Source organism: Nycticebus coucang, chromosome 8, assembly GCF_027406575.1.
Source record: "Nycticebus coucang isolate mNycCou1 chromosome 8, mNycCou1.pri, whole genome shotgun sequence".
Classification (NCBI taxonomy): Eukaryota; Metazoa; Chordata; class Mammalia; order Primates; family Lorisidae; genus Nycticebus; species Nycticebus coucang.
This window is the reverse complement of record NC_069787.1, coordinates 1,866,264-1,885,474: the sequence shown is the minus strand read 5'-3', so window position 1 is coordinate 1,885,474 and position 19,211 is coordinate 1,866,264. Positions and strand designations below refer to the sequence as shown.

Genomic DNA, 19,211 nt, shown 5'->3' with positions numbered 1-19,211 from the left:
CTGCAGAGTCAGTGCATGCGGCTGAGCTGTGCGCTCAGAATGGTTAAATAAATTTATATTATGTGTATTTACCACAATTTTTATTAAAACAATAAAACTAGTAGAGTCGACATTATCCAGCTTCTTTTGAACTCTTGGAATATTGGGCCACTCTGGACTCACATTCCTGTGTGACCTCTATTTGCCAAGGGGCAGGACCTGCCCCACTCGCCCCCCCCACACACACACAAGGTGGCCAGTTTTGTGTGTGTGTCTGTCCCTGGGCTGCACCCGTGCTTTCTAAATCTCTATGTGTGCTGCTTCTAGACGCTGGCCAGCATAAAACAGGTGCTTAGTAATGCACACCAGGGCTGGCTGCACACAGGAGACATAAAAGAAAGAGACTCCAGGGCCTCTACAGCTTCAGAGAAGTGACACATTATCTATCTCCATCACCCTGGAGGGGGCACTGTGGACACCCTGGTGGTATCCAAGTATTATCAAAATCCTAGGCCCTTGGGCAGTGCCTGTGGCTCAAGGAGTAGGGCGCCAGCCCCATATGCTGGGGGTGGTGGGTTTAAACCCAGCCCCGGCCAAAAACTGCCAAAACAAAAAAAAATCCTAGGTCCTGCTGCCCTCAAAGTCCTCCTCAAGGTCACTGCCATGGTGAGTTTGGAGTATATCCTTCCAGACCTTTCTCTGTTTTTTGATATGCATCACGTATGAAAGTTGTTTTATTTTTTATTTTTATAAACATCGTGGTGAGCTAGTAGAAGCCATTCAGCAACTTGGGTTTCTTCCTTCTGGCGTGTTCCTCAGGGAGACTCCAAGGTTCCCAGCGGTCAGCCATTGAAAGGAGACCCAACGAACAATACTTGATTATTTCTGGTTGGCCGGAGCAGGAGTGGTTTGATTTTTAGTTTCACCTCTGCAATCAGCATTTACTGACCACAGCGTGCCAGCGCTGATCCAAGCACTGTACACGGATCATCTCGGTTCAGCGCACCACTCATCTAAAGATGTTGGGGGCTCTTAGTACCCCAATTTGCAGAGGAGGAGACTGAGGCCCAAAGAAGTTGAACGCTCGTCCAGAAGGGCTTCCCATAGTGAGGCCAGATGTGACCTGACCTCACACTGAGCAGCTGCTCCATGCTCTTCTGGGTTTTTCTACCTGGACTGTGGGTCACTGTCCCTGCAGTGAACGACGCCTGTATCATTTAAATACAGGTGTGTTTTCCATTCCATGTGGTGCCTCCTGGTAAGAAGTGTCCCCAGCCCTGGACTTGCTCTGTGTCTGCCTGTCCGGTGTGGCAGCGACTAAGTGTGTGGCTGCTGAGCGTGTGCAACATGGCTGATGAGATGGGGAGCCGACCTTTCCAGTTTTTCCTTTAATTAACTTAGTGCAGCTGCCCCATGAGGTTGGCTCTGCTGCATTGGACAGTGCAGATTGGTGCCACTTCTTGCCACAGCCGTGCTGTCCAGTGACGTGGAGGGAGTCCATGCCCTGCTACAGATGCCAGGCTCCCACCTGCCATCTTGGCACACTGAGGACACTCACTTCTGTGGGGACTGGGTGGGAAGTTGAGCAGTGTACCCAGATGGTGAGGTGGGCAGAGAGGGCCAGAGGGCCTGTCTCCAACCTCTTCATGGGCACGGCAGGGAGGGGTCTCGGGGCTCAAGCTGTAGGATGCCTACCAACCTGGCAGATGGCTTCTATCCAAGGCCTCCCACTACTGGTCCGTTATTCTGAGCAACCCAGGACTAAGTGGGTGGTGAACTCCTGAGGCCTGACGACAGCTCCCCAGGCCCCATTATTGTGCAGGGGCCCACCGCCCCTCCGCAGCCCTCCGCAGCAGGGAGAGCTGTGAGTCAGTAAAACAAGGCTTCCTGAGAGGTCTTATTTACTGCTATGTTTGCTTGAGAAATCAACAAGAAAGAGCTAGATTATCATTTCCCACTTCCAGGAACCACTGCACTTCTGACATAATTCTCACCGTGATAATATCACTGTGTGCAATGTGCAAGTGCATAATTAATGCCGTGTTTAAGAAGCAGCAGATAATCTCACTGTCTCCTAGAGGTGGTCAGTGATGTCCTGGAATTGAAAATGACCTGGGCAGGCCCAGCTACTTGAGAGGCAGGTATATTGCTTGAGCCCAAGAGTTTGAAGTTGCTATGAGCTATGATGATGCCACAGCACTCCACCCGGGGTGACAGAGTGAGACTCTGTCTCAAAAGGAAGGGAAGGGAAGGGACCTGGGAGATGTTCTGGTGCAGAGAACACAGGACGGCTTTGGTCCCACCTTTCATCCTCCATAGTAACCCTTATAATGGCAATGAGCCCTTCCTGTGTGCCCCGCCCAGTGCTAACCCTTCATGCTCACTCGTTAATCTTTACAACACTCTGTGACCTGGGCTTTGTGAGTGTCCCCTTATTGCAAGTGGCTGAGGCTTCAGGAGGTGAAGAAAAACCCCACAGAGGCAGGCGGTGACTTCCACCTTTAACTCCAGTCATTCTCTTGCTTTGGTCTCATCTTAACTCTTCCTTTTTAACTTGGATTGTTGGTAAACAAGAAGAATAGCAGATCCTGTGGCTAGGCATGGGGCAAGGCAAGGTCAATGTTTAACAAATGAGCCTCTTTTTTCTTTGCCTTCATAACATCTTAGTCGAATTTGAATTTGCTATAGTGTCATTGTGCATTTTTTTCATTCATTCATTCATGAAATGCATGGGTAAGGGGTCCCTCACCGACCCTGACAGGGAGGACAGGCATCAAGCGGTTCTCTCTGTTGAAGGCAAGTGTGAACTCTCTGGCCTGGGGGAGCTGTTTCTCACATCCGTGTTCACTATACGACCATTTACTCCCAGTGGCTGAGAAAATGCTGATCCGTCATCTCCTGCCTTTTCTGGAAGCTCTAGGGGCCTGACTTCAGCTGTTTCTAGTATCATACATCTCTCAGGCTTTCTGAAAGTTCCACTTCTTAGCATTAAAAATACAACGTCCCACGTCCTGTAGTAGTGAATCTGCAGTTCTGGTTACAGCGATTGCTTTACTTTGTGCTATGGTTGTTATTTTATGACAGTGACTTTTTTCCCAGTGTTACTCTGATCCCCAGGCTAGAATACCGTGGTGTCATAGCTCACAGCAACCTCAAACTCTCTTTTTTTTCTGGCCAGGGCCGGGTTTGAACCCACCATCTCCAGTATATGGGGCCAGCGCCCTACTCCTTTGAGCCACGGCACAGCCATCAACCTCAAACTCTTGGGCTCAAGTGATCTTCTTCCCTCAGCCTCCTGAGTAGCTGGGAATACAGGTGCCCGCCGCCACAGCCAGCTAATTTTTCTATTTTTAGTAGAGACAGGTCTCATTCTTGCTCAGGCTGAACTCCTAAGCGTAAGCAATCCTCCTACTCTGTCTTATAGGTGTGAGCCACTGCGCCAGGCCAACAGTGACACTTGTAACAATTTCAACAGAATTTAAACTTGGCTTATAGGCTTCTGTATTTTTACCCTGTTTAACAGATTCTGGGCTCCAAACAACTGTCCTAGCACCATTTGGGAACTTCCTTTGCTTTTTATTTTATGTTTTTATCCCATAGATGCAGGTCTCTAAAATCATTTATATTGTTTGTTTTTGCTTATTTTATTGACATTATAAAACCATGGTTCCCACCTCCCAGGCCATGGGTCACTACCTGTTAGGAACCAGGCTCACCACAGGAGGTGAATAGCAGGTGAGCGAGTGAAGCTTCATCTGCATTTGCTGTCTGAGCTCCACTCCTGTCACATCCGTGGTGGCCTCATTCTCACAGGAGCACAGACCCTGTGAACCAAGTGTGCAAGAGGTGTGGTGTCCTGCGCCTTACGAGCACCCAGTGCCTGACGATCTGAGGTGCAGCTGAGGTGGTGGAGCTCAGAGCTCCCACTGACGCTGCAGTACAGTGAGTTATATAATTATTTCATTATATATCACAATATAATAATAATAGAAATAAAGTGCACAATAATTGTAATGTGCGTCAATCGTTCTGAAACCATAACACCACCTCACTCCCTATCCCGATCTGTGGAAAAATTGTCTTCCACGAAACCAGTCCCTGGACCCAAAAAGGCTGAGGACTGCGGCTATAAAAGGACATCATTCTTACGCATTCTTCTGTAACTTGCTTTTTTATTGCATATTTTGTTTCTGTCCTTGTTGCCATGTGCAACTTTAGTCTGTTTTTCACTATTGTGTGATAAGCTGTTTTTGCAACAGTGTATCCATTTCTAGTTACAAGGACAGACTGTTATGAACAGACTTATTCCTGTGTCAGGCACCTATGTCCTTGGACATAGATCTTGGAGTGGAACTGATGGGTTATAAGGTGTGGAAATTCCATGTTACAAGATACCAAATTATTGTCCCCAGCTAGATGTGCCATTTTCCCTCCCTTTTGCAACGTACGTGACTTTGTGACTTCCTTGAAATTTAGAAGCGGGGAGGAAGTCCATTCTCTCTCTCTGCTCCTAAAACAAGGGCTTGTTCCAGTCTGGCACTCACCAACACGGGACTCAACTTCTCCCTTTGGGTTTGAGTGAGCCCAGACTCCCAGGCCTGGCTCCTGGCGCCGTCACATGGTTTAGGAGGCCGGAGGCTCCACAGTGATGGTTTGTCCCATTGACCTGACCACACAGTCTACAAGATGCCTCCCTTCTGGTGATGGCAAGGTCAATACCCTAATTGTGGGAGAAGGAAGTGTCTGGTCTCTTAAATGTCAGATGTCCCCAGAGCTTCTGCCCTGCCTCAGCCCCATGTGCCTCCCATGAACTGGCTGCCTGGCTCATCCCACTGGAGAGAGATCTGGGCTGATGTGAATGAACACAATAGCCTGCTAACGAGCGGATGGCTCCTGGGATCTCTTCATCCAAGTGTTGTCACAGTGGAACAAAGCCCAGACAATATCCCTTTTTCAAAATTAGTTCTTTCATCTTTTGATGGAGTTGGTTCCTTTGGCAGGCTGGGCAAATCCTGCAAGACCCCCTCTGTGTCCAGAGAAATGAGGGGTGGTTGGTGCCCACAAAGGAGGAACGCTGGGAGCTGAGAAGTTTCTGTTTGTGCAGAACCCCAGTGGGTTGGAGTAAGGGAAAATGAAGCTGCGGGCCCCGAGCAGAACCCTGACCATTGGTGCAGTGGGTGATGCTTCACAGGGAAGTCAGCAGACCTGGGGTGGCTGTCCTGATGCCCTGTCGTAAGCTGGCCCTGCTGAACGTCGTCTTTCAGCCAGTAAGTGGCGAACGCACCAGTCTGGTGTAAGCACTTGTATCCTTTTGTGTCTGATTATAAAAGTAAGACACGATCAAGGCAGGTTTAGGAAAAAATGAGCAAAGCATCAAGGCAGCCAGTGATTAGTCCGTGGGCTTCAGTGAGCAACTCCTGCATTAGAAATCCTCGGACCAAATCTGACTTCACTGTGGGAAAGCCCCCCATGCTTCTTCCAGCCCCAGTGTCTTCATCTGCAAGGGACACCGGTGTCCTCAGAGGACCCTGGCACTGTGTAGGGCTGTATCGCTGTGCGTCTGGTGTTGGGGTGGAGGCAGGACCAGGCTTCCTTGGCACCGTCTTCTTGGTTAGGGTCTTCTGTGACCTGCTGTGGCATCACCCCACCTGCCCAAGGGCAGCTGCACACCCCAGCCACTTTGTCCCCACTCAGAGGCAAAGCTTGTTCTTGTGAATGCCTGGGAGCCTGCTAGCGGAGGCACAGCAGAAGTGGCGGGCAAAGCCATGTAGTCTCAATATAACTTCAAGTGCCATTGACTTAAGTTTAAAGAAGCTTTCTCAGAGTCCATATGAAGGGATGTTCCTTTAAGACCCTCCGAGCTGATTAGCAAACTAGTCAAATGGGAGGCAGATTCTGGCTGTCTGTGGAATGTCCTGGAAGGGACCTTGGAAGTGGAAAACAAGATAAGTTAATGCACATTTCAGTTACATGTTGCACCTGGTTTCTTAGACAAACGGCTGAATAAGTTTTTGTGGTTGCTCTGTGTGGTTTCTTTGTACTCTTATCTATAAACCATCGGCTGCGAATTAGCTTTATTATTAGAATGTGTATGTGGAGAACTTAGTGATGTTAAGAGTATATAGGCCTGCAAGAAATAAAGTTAGGGGCTGTGTGCCTGAGCGAGCTGCAGTCTCCCCTCGTTCAGTGCAGATTATTCCTCTGCGGCACCAATTCACACAACAAGCTTTTGTCAAGGCTTTCTGTGACGATCATGTGGAGAAGATGATGCAACAGGCCAGTCTTTACAAAACGCGTGGTTTCAGGTAGCTTCTTCCCCAGGTTCCCAGCCTGCCTCCCACCCAGGGACCTTCACATGTCCCACAGCCCAACCCTTCTTCTACCTGGCTGTTCCCCCAGCTCTGCACAGACAGCCTTGGGCTGGGGAGCCATGAACCCTTCGAGACCCCATAGGTGTAAAGGAGCAGTGACCTCTCAGACTTGAGGGCTTCGGCAGATGTTCACTGCCATTTGCTGTGGTTAGTTCTGGTGTCAGCCCCTGCCCGGCTCTTCTGCTCCATCGTACCCGCTGTCAGTAATTTGTGATGGCGCCAGAAGGTTGCTCCCCAGTGGCCTCCCCATTTACACATTTGCAGATGCTAAAGAGCACAGCATATGGCCAGCGTGACATCTCTGCTAGACCTGCAGGCCAGATTCTTTGTAGCACTCACCTGGAGTGTGCGCAGCTCAGGGTCCAGGTCCAGGTGGGTTGGGGGCCTGGTAGGGAAGGTGCCAGTTCCTTATCCAGTAAAGAGGCTTTTCTTTTCCCTCCTCAATCTCTGAGCCTCCTGCTTCCTGCCTGTGTTTTTGTCTGAGCTATGGTAGTGAGGCACTCCATCTGGGGTCGGCATGCTGCACTCAAGGCCCTTCCTCAAGTCACACTGCTGAGGCTGAGCTCCGCCATTTCGTCTTTAGGGTCATTTTTCTCAGCTAGAAAGAGAGGGAAGGAATCCGTAGCTCTCACAGACCTGTGAGGATCAAATGAGACAAACTCTGGGAAAAGTGCTTTGTAAGTTACAAACCCCCACACAAATATCAGGTGTTGTTATTACTGTTTCTTTTAATGCCTAGTGTCTCTTTCCTAACTCAAGGCTGTACTTTACCAGTTTTTTCTTCTGTAAGGAGATGAATACTGGGCCCAGTTCCCTGAGAATGGGAAAGTGAGAGGCCCAGGGCTTCCTTTCTAGCATGAGCAGGCCCATCAGCTTTCTGCACACGTCCCAGCAAGCTCTTGGCACATGTTCGTGGCATGGAAAGTTATTTTCAGGTAGAATATACTTGGTAGGAGGCTAATTAATTATTCAGCAAAGAATTATTAAGAGTTTATTTTGTATCAAATGCAGAGAGTGTTTTCAGGGTGCCCGGGGTTTGTTCTAATCAGGTATGGTGAGACACACAGGCATGGGAACGACTGTCATAAGGAGTTGGTTCTGTTCACGGATCCCTAGAAACAACATTTGCAAGGCACATGGGGAAGCCACAGGGTCAGCCAGGAGGCATAGGGAAGAGGTGGTGGTAGGAGCCTTCACTGTGGTTTCCACGGGAAGAAATGGGTGAGGTGGGGTGAGCAAGTTTAGGGTTCATTAGTTTAAATGCTTTCAGAGATCTGGGGTCTGGGCTGTCCCTTTGAACCTGGACCTGGGGTGATCCGGCCTGGGGAATAGTGACCTGGAGTGTGAGCTCCTGGTAAAGGACGCTGCTGGGGTGTGGGCTCTAGACTGGTTGGTTTGCCTGTGACAGGCCAGTTCTGGTAGGCAAGTGGTTTCCTTTCTCTAGGAACCAGCTACCCCTTGGTGTGTGCAGGGGTAGGGAGTGGGGGGGAATAGAAGGAAGACAGTCCCTCTAGATCAGCAAGGTCCAAGGTGTTAAAGGAGCAAAATATAAAAAATGGTAAGACGTGGTTAATACTTAGCACCTGTGGTCCTGGGAGGATCATCCGAGCCCAGGAGAGAGAGAGAGAGAGATCCAGGAGGGGGAGAGATCTTATTGCAGAAGTGGGAACATAGACCACAGTTTATTAATCCATTCGTGGATCGATGGACACTTGGGCTTCTTCTATGACTTAGCAATTATGAATTGGGCTGCAATAAACATTCTGGTACAAATATCTTTGTTATAATGTGATTTTTGGTCTTCTGGGTATATACCTAGTAGAGGAATTATAGGATTGTATAGTAGATCTATTTTTAGTGTTCTCCAAACATCTTTCCAAAAGGAATGTATTAATTTGCATTCCCACCAGCAGTGTAGAAGGGTACACGTGAAACTTAGTAAATGTAAAATATAATTGTCTTAACACAATAACTAAGAAAATGCCAGGAAGGCTATGTTAACCAGTGTGATGAAAATGTGTCAAACTGTTTATAAAACCAGTGTATGGTGCCCCATGATCGCATTAATGTACACAGCTATGATTTAATATTAATAATAAAAAAAAAACAAAGTGTGAACACAGCTCAGCAGGCTCCATCTGCATGGCAGTGAAGGAAATGCTTACGCTGTGCTAGAGTGATGGGGTCGGGTCTCTCTTGTGAGCGGCTGTTATAGAGAGACTTCCCACAATGCATCTCAACACCTGTCCTCTGCCAGGCCCACTCAGGGAACCCTGAGGAACGGTCAGAAGAAAAGTCTGCCTGCTGCTCTCGAGGACAGCCCTGGCAGATAAGAGTCTCGGCACACTGAGCTGGCCCCCTAGTCCACACTGACGTCACCAATCCCTCATAGCATTGTTTTTTGCAGGGGTCAGCCCCTGCCCACCAGCCAGCCTCCTGTGTGGCATCCTGGCCCTTAGGACCTTCGGCATGCGGGGTGGGTGGTGCTGTAGGGGAAGAAAAGGGAGAGCACTGATCAGCGCCCAGGTGACAGGAGCAAGACGTGAGGGAGTGCTGGCAAGTGCCCCTGCGCTGAGGAAGTCTCAGCAGACACGGGGGGGGGGGGGGGGGGCGGCAGGGGGGACTGGGCTGGAGGTGGGCCTGAAGGGCTTTACACCCAGCCCGTTGCAAGGTGAAGACATCCTGGCGGAGGGGCAGTCTGGTCAGAGGCACAGGGCAGGAAAGTGCAGATCTTCCTTAAGGGTCAGTGGGCAGGTGGGTGTACTTGTGGCTTGGAATGTGGCGGGGGGGCAGGCGAGGGCCTTCAGTTGAGGCCGTGAGGGCTGGATGGGACTATGTGGGCTATGTCCAGAAACAGTGGGGGAAGTCTGACCACTACATGATCAGCTTCTGGAGGAGGAGGTGGGATCATGTGAAGAATGGTTTAGAGCAGGGAGAGTTGGGGGTAGGCAGGGAAAATGTTGAAGGAGGTATTACAAGTTGAAAGGCAACCAGGGTCTTAATCTCTGCAAGGATGTAAAGTACAAAGTAAGAAAGAGTGGATCTAGAAATCTAGAAGGATGTGTGTTAACCAGTTGGGTGTAGGGACAGCATTAAAGTCAGAGATGACAGCCCTCTTTTGAGCCTAATGATTTGGAAGGATCATGGGGTCACTAACCATGACATGGAACCCCAGAGGAGAGCCGTTTTGGAAGCAGTTTGAGGAGCCAGGGAACCGTCAGGAGAATCTTTCTGATCAGGGGGTGGCAAGGTGGATATGGGCGGCGCCTGTGGCTCAGTGAGTAGGGCGCCGGCCCCATATACTAAGGGTGGTGAGTTTGAACCTGGCCCCGCCAAACTGCAACGAAAAAATAGCTGGGCATTGTGGTGGGCGCCTGTAGTCCTAGCTACTGAGGGGGACAAAGTGAGACTCTTGTCTCTAAAAGAAAAGATGGATCTGCAACTCTTGCCAGAAGCCAGACTCAGACGCAGTGTGCCCAGCAGATGCCCACACTATGCCAAGAGGCAGAGCCTGCACGATGCCCGTCCACACTGTGATGAGAGGCAGAGCCCGCGCGATGCCTGTGGGCAGGAATAGGTCTTCAGAGAGCCAACCACTCATGACGTGATCCTGTAATGCCTTCATGGTACGGGGCTGGCTCATGAGTAAGCAGAAATTCAGAAATAAGGCTAGACTCAAGTGAAAAAGGAACTTTGACACATCACAATTCAGTGAAGTAAGTAACAAAGGCCTTTTCATAAATTCTGCTAGGACAATTAAGAACCATCTGCTTTGGGGAACTTGATAGAGATGGTGGTGGAACAACATTGTGGATATGCTAAATACCACCTAATTGGTACACTTTAAAATGGTTAATGTCATGTGATGTGAACCATACCGCAACAGAAAATCAAGAATCATCTGGAATAGATCCCTGACGCACACCATACACCAAGGCAAATCCAAATGGTTCAAAAACTAAAATGTACAATGATGCAACCATGTCTAGAGATGGGCGGTGGCAATGGCTGCACAATGTTAGATGTTCTTGTTTTTATTTTAGGAACCTTTTTTTTTTTTGAGACAGAATCTCAAGCTGTCACCCTGGGTAGAGTGCCGTGACGTCATAGCTCACAGCAACCTCCAACTTGGGCTCAAGCGATCCTCTTGCCTCAGTTTTTCTGTTTTTAGTAGGGATGGGGTCTTGCTTTTGCTCAGGCTGGTCTCAAGCTCATCAGCTCAAGCAAGCACCCAGAGTGCTAGGATTATAGGTGTGAGCTGCCATGCCCGGCCAATGGTGGATATTCTTAATAACATTGAGCTGTATTATTAAAATGGTTCATGTAAGTTTTATGTTGCGTATATTTTACTGCAACAAAAATGGAAAGAAGCCATAAAAGAACTCACAGAAAATTGGCTCAACTCTTTTATAACCAAGAATCAGAATTCAGAGGCCTTAAAAATACTGATAACTTAATCGTTCAAAAATAAAAATGTGGCATGGCTTAATGCCACATAAGCAAAAGCCAAATGATCAACTAATATACAGCGTGCTCTTAAATATCAAGAAGGAATGCAGGGCAGAACCCGTGGCTCAGTGGGTAAGGGCACAGGCCACATATACTGAGGGTGGTGGGTTCAAACCCAGCCCTGGCCAAATTGCAACAAAAAAATAGCCGGGCGTCAGTGGGCGCCTGTAGTCCCAGCTACTCGGGAGGCTGAGGCAAGAGAATCGCCTAAGCCCAGGAGTTGGAGGTTGCTGTGAGCTGTGTGACGTCATGGCACTCTACCGATGGCGATAGGGTGAGACTCTGTCTCTTTAAAAAAAAAAAAAGAAAGAATGCAAAATCATGGTAGAAAAAAACGAGCAAAAACATGAATATACCCATTTTACCAAAAAACAAATGATGGCTTCTAAAACCAACCTTCCCTTCCTCTCCTATCACAAGGGCAAAATTCCCCCAAGCTTCACACAACACTGTTGGTCAGGCTGAGAGAAATCGGCTCTCTGCCACATGCTGTTGACAGAGGGAAGGACCGTATACCCCTTGTGGATGAGAATTTGGTAATATCTACAAAAAGTATATATGTGTTTATATTTAACCAAGTAACTCCATGTCTAGGCATATGCCCTGAAGATACCCCATCACAAACATGAACCAAAATAGTCCAAGGTTATTTATCACAGCCAAATGTTTAATAAGTAGGAGATTAATAAGTAGGAACCCAGATGTTTTCTAACGGGAGTCTGCTTGAATAAACTGTGGTTCACCCACGCAAAGAAGTACTCACAGCAACAGGGCAGAGTGAAGGGGGAGCTCTTGGGCCCATTTATGACATATGGAGTAAACTGTAGAACATGTTAAAAGTGAAAAAACAAAAACCTGGTAGAAATCCAGAAACAGACTACACTGTTCTAGAGCAGGACACATTTACCTTTCAAGTCAGAAAGGAGAAAAAATAAGAATAGATGGATGGGGCGGTGCCTGTGGCTCAGTGAGTAGGGTGCCGGCCCCATATGCCGAGGGTGGCGGGTTCAAACCCGGCCCCGGCCAAACTGCAACGGAAAAATAGCCGGGCGTTGTGGCGGGCGCCTGTGGTCCCAGCTACTCGGGAGGCTGAGGCAAGAGAATCGCGTAAGCCTGAGAGTTGGAGGTTGCTGTGAGCCGTGTGACGCCATAGCACTCTACCGGAGGGCGGTACAGTGAGACTCTGTCTCTACAAAAAAAAAAAAAAAAAAAAGAATAGATGGATGGATGGTTAGATAATAAAAGGTAGATAATTGATCAACTGTGTAGGGCGGCGCCTGTGGCTCAGTGAGTAGGGTGCTGGCCCCAGATGCTGAGGGTGGTGGGTTCAAACTCAGCCCCGGCCAAACTGCAACTGTGTAGATAGATAGATAGATTGATGGATAAACAAGTAATTTCTTATTTTTGCAAAAAGAAATGCTTAGAGAAAAAAACAGAACATAATTAAAATCGTTAACTATACCTCTGTACAGTGCTGTAGCATCACAGCTCACAGCAACCTCCAGCTGTTGGGCTTAAGCAATTCTCTTGCCTCAGCTCCCAAGCAGCTGGGACTGCAGACGCCCACCACAACACCTGGTTATTTTTTTTGTTGCAGTTTGGCCGGGGCCGGGTTTAAACCTGCCACCCTCGGTATATGGGGCAGGCGCCCTGCCCTACCCACTGAGCCACAAGCGCCACCCAAGTGGTTGTGGCTTTTTGTTTGTTTGTCTTGCGACAGTGTCTCACTCTGTTGCCAATGCTAGAGTGCAGTGGGGTCATCATAGCTCACTACAGCCTCAAACTCCTGGGCTTAAGTGATCCTCCTTCCTCAGCCTTGCACACCACCACACGCAGCTAACTTTTCTATTTTTTGTAGAGACAGGGTCTCACTCCTGCTCAGGCTGGTCTTAACCTCCTGAGCTCAAGTACCCTCTCCGTCTCAGCCTCCCAAAATGTGAGCCACCACCCTCTTCCCTGTGTGACTGCTTTGGATCACACCCTCCTCTCCCCTTCCAGGGCTCCCACTAGCTGTGTTTCGTAATTCCCCTGCTGTTCTTAGTAGTTTAATAGTATGTTAGTTAGCTTCAGCCTGTTTATAAAGTGCTAGAGATACAGCATTGAACCAAATGGGCAGAATCTCTGCCTTCAAAGAGGTAATGTTCCAGTGGGTAGGATGCAGACAAGGGGACAATAACAAAATAAATAATTGTGCAGCAAAAAAAAAAAAAAAATCGTTAACTATATGGGGAACAAGGGGCGGATTAGAGAGATGGCTTGGCCGGATTAATCATTTTATATTATGACTGTTATACCAGGTAAATGTTTGCATGTTTGGAAAAGAAAATTAAATTGAAAAGCAAAGAGTGAAAACCTATAACATTGGAAAGAAACTTAATTCAAAATTGATGAATCTAATTGTATATCAAATTAGTAACTTAAGCACATAGAGAACATAATTATAACCTATTTGTAAGAATTTGATCTTTAAACACAACACTCTGGTCCTATCATCATTGAACTATATCATAAGGACTAAAGGAAATGTAAAGAGAGTTTAAGGTCCCCTCCCGGCAGGCTCCTCATTGGTGGCAATGTTATTGTCATTTTGAAGCCATGCGCGGAGTGTGATGTGTTCACACTTTGAGGAACCAAGATGTTCAGTGTCAAAGAGATGAAACATAAAGTCAAAGAAGGTAAGAAAAACTCTAGAACATTGATTTTTGATTGAAAACATCAATAGAAACTCAGGAGTTTTTAAGAATTAGGTTTTCTTTCTCTGCCCACTGATAGAGCACGGAAGCAATAGCACCCCAGGGTGTGGAGCCCCACCCCACCCCCACATTTAAATCTGGATTATTAAATACCATTCCACTGGAGCTCCCTGGAGAAATGATTAATTTCAGGTCTGGGACAGGAAAATATAAGGTGAACCTGGTACATTTGTGCCACAAAGTAAGGAAGTACTTGGTCGTTGATGGGAACAGAGGAACGAGGCAAATGGCACCACAAGGGAACACAGACTCAGAATAGGGGACACTCTACTGGCCTGGTGTAGACTAAAGAAGGGTGGCAAACAAGTACAGTACTGGGGCAGCGCCTGTGGCTCAGTGGAGTAGGGCGCTGGCCCCATATGCCAGAGGTGGTGGGTTCAAACCCAGCCTCGGCCAAAACTGCAAAAAAAAAAAAACAAGTACAGTACATGAACTTCATACAATGGGTCTGAAAAACTGGGTAAAAGTTACTTGGACACTACTTGAATTTTGAAATTCGAATTTGGACCAAGCATTAGATGATATTATGAAGCTATTATTAATTTTCTTAGGTGGGGAAGTAGAATTCTCATTCTGAGAGAGAATGCCTTATTTTTTACAAGACATGCACTGCAATGTTCCAATAGCTATGCATTACTTCTATAAAACTTTTTATTTGTAAATAACTTCAACTTTATGGAACGTCTGTAAGAATAATCCAAAGAACCACTGTACATTCTTTATCTAGACTTTCCGATTGTTAAAATCTGAGACTTACTTTTAAGTGATTCAGGCATTTTATATTTATAAATGTGTATACATGCAGCAAATAAAATGGTAACATCTGTAAATAGCAGGTGGGGAATAAGATAGTAAGAATAGTGGAATATTTTTTCAGTGTTTTGTGCATTTGAAAAATCTGCAGTGAAAAGTTGGAGGAAAAGCTGGGGAGGAGCTCTAGTCAAAGGTCGGAAGACCTGCGGGGATGTCCGGCAAGGACAGGTGCAAATTGGGGCTCGCTGTACGTCCCTTTGTGTTTAACACAGGGGTAAAACTCAGGAAATGTGTTCGTCTCTGCCTGTAACACTCAAGGAGGCTGAGACAGCAAGACGGGTTTAGGAGAACAGGGGGGAAGTGGATAGATGGGGATGGAGGTGGGGAAGAGACGGCTCAATGTGCACCTCCTTATACTACTTTGATTTTTGAATCATATGAAGAAATTGCCTTTTTTTAACTTTATTCAAATAAATATGAGGGTACAATATTTAGGTTACACTGTTCTCATGTCCAGGGTAAAGTTCCATTTGTAGAAGAGCCCCTCACCCAGGGGACGTGTTATAGACCCTCACAATGTGCACATGAGGTGAGATCCCGCCTCACGCCCTCCCTCCTCTGCCGTATGTCCTCCCTGCTCCCACTTCCCTCTACCCCTGAACTGGACTATAGTAGTGTTTTATTGTCCTTAAGAACATGCAGTTGTTTACATATTGATTTCATATTTGTATTGCCTTTTTAAATGCAATTTTTTAATTAAAAATGAATGAATGAAGCACAGAAATCAGCAGGAAAAGGAGACAAAACACAGAAAGGCAGGAGGTGAACCAAGGAGACCCACCTCCACGGGCGCCCCATGACAAGGTCAGCACTTGGTGCTGGGTGAGCAGAGCTGGGAGGAGGATGAGGTGGACGAAGGCCAGCAGGCCAGCAGGAGTGTCCAGGACTCAGCTGAGGGCTGATGCAGAAGCTCTCTGGCTGGAGAGAGAATAGGGCAGGGGAGGTGGTAAGGGTAGACCACCCCTGAGGAAGGAGCGGGGGAGGGAGAGAGGAGGGTGGTTAGGGGGCTGCAGGATGAAGGAGAGAGGACTCCGAGCCAGGGCTGTAGCAGCCAGGGAGGTGGGGCTGGGCCAAGGTGGCTGCACGGAGGGGCCCTACCCAAGAGGCTGTAGAGGGTGGGAGGTTAGAGAGGGCTGTTTTAGACTCCCCATGATTGCCAAAAAGATGTATGGTATTCACCTGCTCAGAGTCAGGAGTTGGACTTATGAGCCCTGAGAGAATAGACGTGGAACAGGTGCTGAGATGAATTTGTTTGGGGACCAAGTTTGTGGGCAGACAACAGGTCACCAGGTGGCCCAGATGTTACCCGTTCACCCATCTTCAGGCACAGAGTGGGGAGAAGTGGTCCTCTGCTGGGAGGCAGGCTGTGTCCAGAAAGGCGCTGCAGGTAGAGCCTGGGGGCCATGCCTCAGGAAATTCAACTTAGAATTGCCGTCTGGTCTGGCAACCCCACTTCTGGGTGTATACCCCAAAGAATTGAAAGCTGGGACATGAGGAGATTATTTATACACACCCATGTTCACACAGCATTACTCACAGTAGCCAGAAGGTGGGAACAACCCAAGTTCCATGGGGGCTCATTAATGAATGAACCCAATGTGGTCTGTTTACATGGAGTATGAGGCAGCCTTGAAAAGGAAGGGAATTCTGACGTAGGCTACAGTGTGGAGGGCACTGTGCTAAGTGAAATGAGCTGGACACAAAAGGCCACCCCCTGGCTAATCCCATGAGATTCATAGAGACAGAGAGAGGATGGGGGGTGCCCGGGGCTGGAGGGTGGGGAGTTGGTGCTAACAGGCGTGGAGTACACTCAGACTGGCACAGGGCTACAGGCTGGGGACTTAACAAGCATTTGTTTCCCCACATTTCCAGAGGGTCCTCACTTCTTCTCTCCGTGTCTGTACCCTGACACTAGCCTGTTGGATCAGGGCCTGCCCTAAGGATATCATTTTAATATAATCACTTTTTTTTTTTTTTTTTGCAGTTTGTGACTGGGGCCGGGTTTAAACCTGCCACCGCCAGTATATGGGGCTGGTGTCCTACTCCTTGAGCCACAGGCACCGCCAAAAGATTCTTTTCTTTTCTTTTTTTTTTTTTTTTGGCCGGGGCTGGGTTTGAACCTGTCACCTCTGGTATATGGGATCGGCGCCCTACTCCTTTGAGCCACTCCAAATAAGGTCATCTTCTGAGATACTGGGAGTTACAACATTCATGTGTGAATGTGAGGGACATCGTTCAACCTGGCACAATTGACAGGGAATTCCAGTTTGGGAAGATGAAGACGTTCTGGAGATGGAGGGTCGAGAAGATTGTACAACATTGTGACTGCCCTTAATGGCAATGAACTGTACACTTAAAAATGGCTAAAACAATAAAAGTTTATAGTATATATTTTTTCCATAATAAAAAGTAAAGATAAATTTTATTTTTTTAACTGTCTTTTTACATTTTTATTTTTTTATTAAGTCATTTGTACATAGATCATAAATACATTTATGCCATTATGGGATTCAATGTGTTGATTATTTGTACACATTGGAGTGCTTACATCCTACTAATCAACATAGCCTTCACCTCATTTACCCAATTATAGCGTTAAGACATTTGTGTTCTACACCTCATAGATCCAACTTGTACTTGCAATATGTTCCATAGGTGTGGTCCCCTACTAACCCTCCCTCTATCGACCTACCCCCCTCCCTTCCCCTCTCCCTCCCCTTCCCTCCTATATCCTGGGCTTGCATATGAAAAATGAAACACAACTATAGCCTAGGATCAATTTTAAAAGAGAAACTCAGCAAGAGTACTGAAGGTGTTCTTGAGAGAGCGGCAGATGTCGACCCAGTGGGACTTACAGCCAGACAGGGCCCTGCAGCCGGAGGGTGGGCTTGGGACAGGCCAGTGGGAGACATAGGAGATGGAAGTGTGAACCCAGGAGGGTTTCTGAGTTGGAGGTTTGCACAGCCAGTCAGTTCCAGGTGATGAGTGACCTATTACCAATGTAACACACATAACAGCTTCCTCGGAGGTGGCCGGAGTGGAGTGAACACTTCAAGGCTCTGGGCAGGAAAGGTTTGGGCAGATCCTCTCACTGTGTGGTGGTCCCCAGGCCTCTAGAAGCTCTTTCCTTTTTCCAGTTTCCAATCCATCACAGCTGCTCTCAGCTCAAATGTGAGGCCACAGCCTGCGAGTTGTTTCTATAGTGACTGATGTCCTTCAAAGAGGGAAAAGTGGAGGGACCCTAAGAAAAGAACAAAAGGGAACGGAACATGGCAGATAGATGGCAGATGAAAAAAATCAAAGAAGGACAGAATGTGACCCAGTTTTACTGCAGCTTCACTGGGAAGAATTCTGGCAAACACACTTGACTGTTTGATTTGATTTTGTGCTTGTGGTATTGTCTTCTAAAGCTGGAAGGTGAGGGGTTGGAATGCGGCACTCGACCTGGTAAAAGGCTAATCCTCAAACACAGCTGTGAGGGCCAAGAAACTAGGAACGCCCAGGAAAATTCTGAGCCTTATTATTAGTGTTACTCCAAAACACTTTGCAGAAAACTGGGCATGCTGAGGCCTCCTCCTGCCTGTCCTTTCTTCCTTGGAAACGTCTTCCCAGCTGTGTGATCTTGGGCAAGCTCCTTAACTACACGGAGCCTCTATTTTCTTTCTTTTCTTTTTTTTTTTTTATTAAATCACAGCTGTGTGTGATTTATGGTGCCCCATGATCATTGGTGCCCCATGATCACGTTAATGATCATGGGGCACCATACACTGGTTTCATAGACTGTTTGACACATTTTCATCACACTGGTTAACATAGCCTTCCTGGCATTTTCTTAGTTATTGTGCTAAGACATTTACATTCCACATTTACTAAGTTTCACATATACCCTGTAAGATCATCTTACAAGAGCCTCCATTTTCTATATGCGAAAAGCAGGGGGAAGAATTCAGGTGTTCAAGAGAGGCTGAAAGGCTCCACATTCAGGCGCGTGGTGGAGAGCAGAGACAACTCCAGACAGCCTGTGCCCTGTGGCTGGGCAGGGGCTGACCCGCGGTAACCACCTCTCCGTCTCCCTTCCCTTGCAGTGGGCCACGGACAGAGCGAAGGGGAGCGCATGGTGGTGTCCGACTTCCACGTTTTTATCAGGGATGTGCTGCAGCACGTGGACGTCATGCAGAAGGACCACCCCGGGCTTCCTGTCTTCCTTCTGGGCCACTCCATGGTGAGCACAGCAGAGAAGACCAGCTCGGGTCAGGCCTGGCCCCCGGCCTTGCAGGCCCCCCTGCTGTCTGCTTGGCTGGCACGTCCCCCTTGGCACACCCTGCACTTGGGGGTTCCAGGCTGTTAGCTTAGCAAACAGCCCGGTCCAGGGCCCTGGAGGCAGACGCGAGAGCTCAGGCCTGGGATTGGGGGGCCAGGAGTTGCCGGACAGCCTGTGGAGGAGCTGGGGTGCGAGCATCTTGAAACTGATCTTTTTGTCAACTCCTTTGGTCTCCTTGGTGCCATTCATAGTGAGGCTACTAAGAGCCACTTTTCAGAGCAAGGAGTGGTCCCTCGGTCAGTGAGGAGCACACAGCATGTTCCAAAATGCTGCATGCCAGTACCAGAATTGTACAGTACAATGGCACCTGGGGGCAGAGGACCCCTGTGGAAACATTTCCTAATTCAAATCCATTCACCTTTTAAATATATGAGTCTTTTGCATCAGGGCTCCTGAAATCAGCAGCTCCCAACCAGATCTATCTCCAGAAAAGCTGGGGGTGGGGTGTGAATGCCTGGGGGACAT

At 47.9% G+C, this 19,211-nt stretch overlaps 1 protein-coding gene across 3 annotated transcripts in view; it reads left to right on the top strand.

Moving 5' to 3' along the window:
- The window catches only part of MGLL (monoglyceride lipase), a 133,671-nt gene that overhangs the window by 83,444 nt on the left and 31,016 nt on the right, over positions 1 to 19,211 (top strand). For all 3 annotated transcript variants that reach the window (XM_053599651.1, XM_053599652.1, XM_053599650.1), the window contains exon 4: positions 18,511 to 18,647. In XM_053599651.1, coding sequence (XP_053455626.1) covers positions 18,511 to 18,647 — 137 coding nt within the window. The remainder of the gene's footprint in view (positions 1 to 18,510; positions 18,648 to 19,211) is intronic.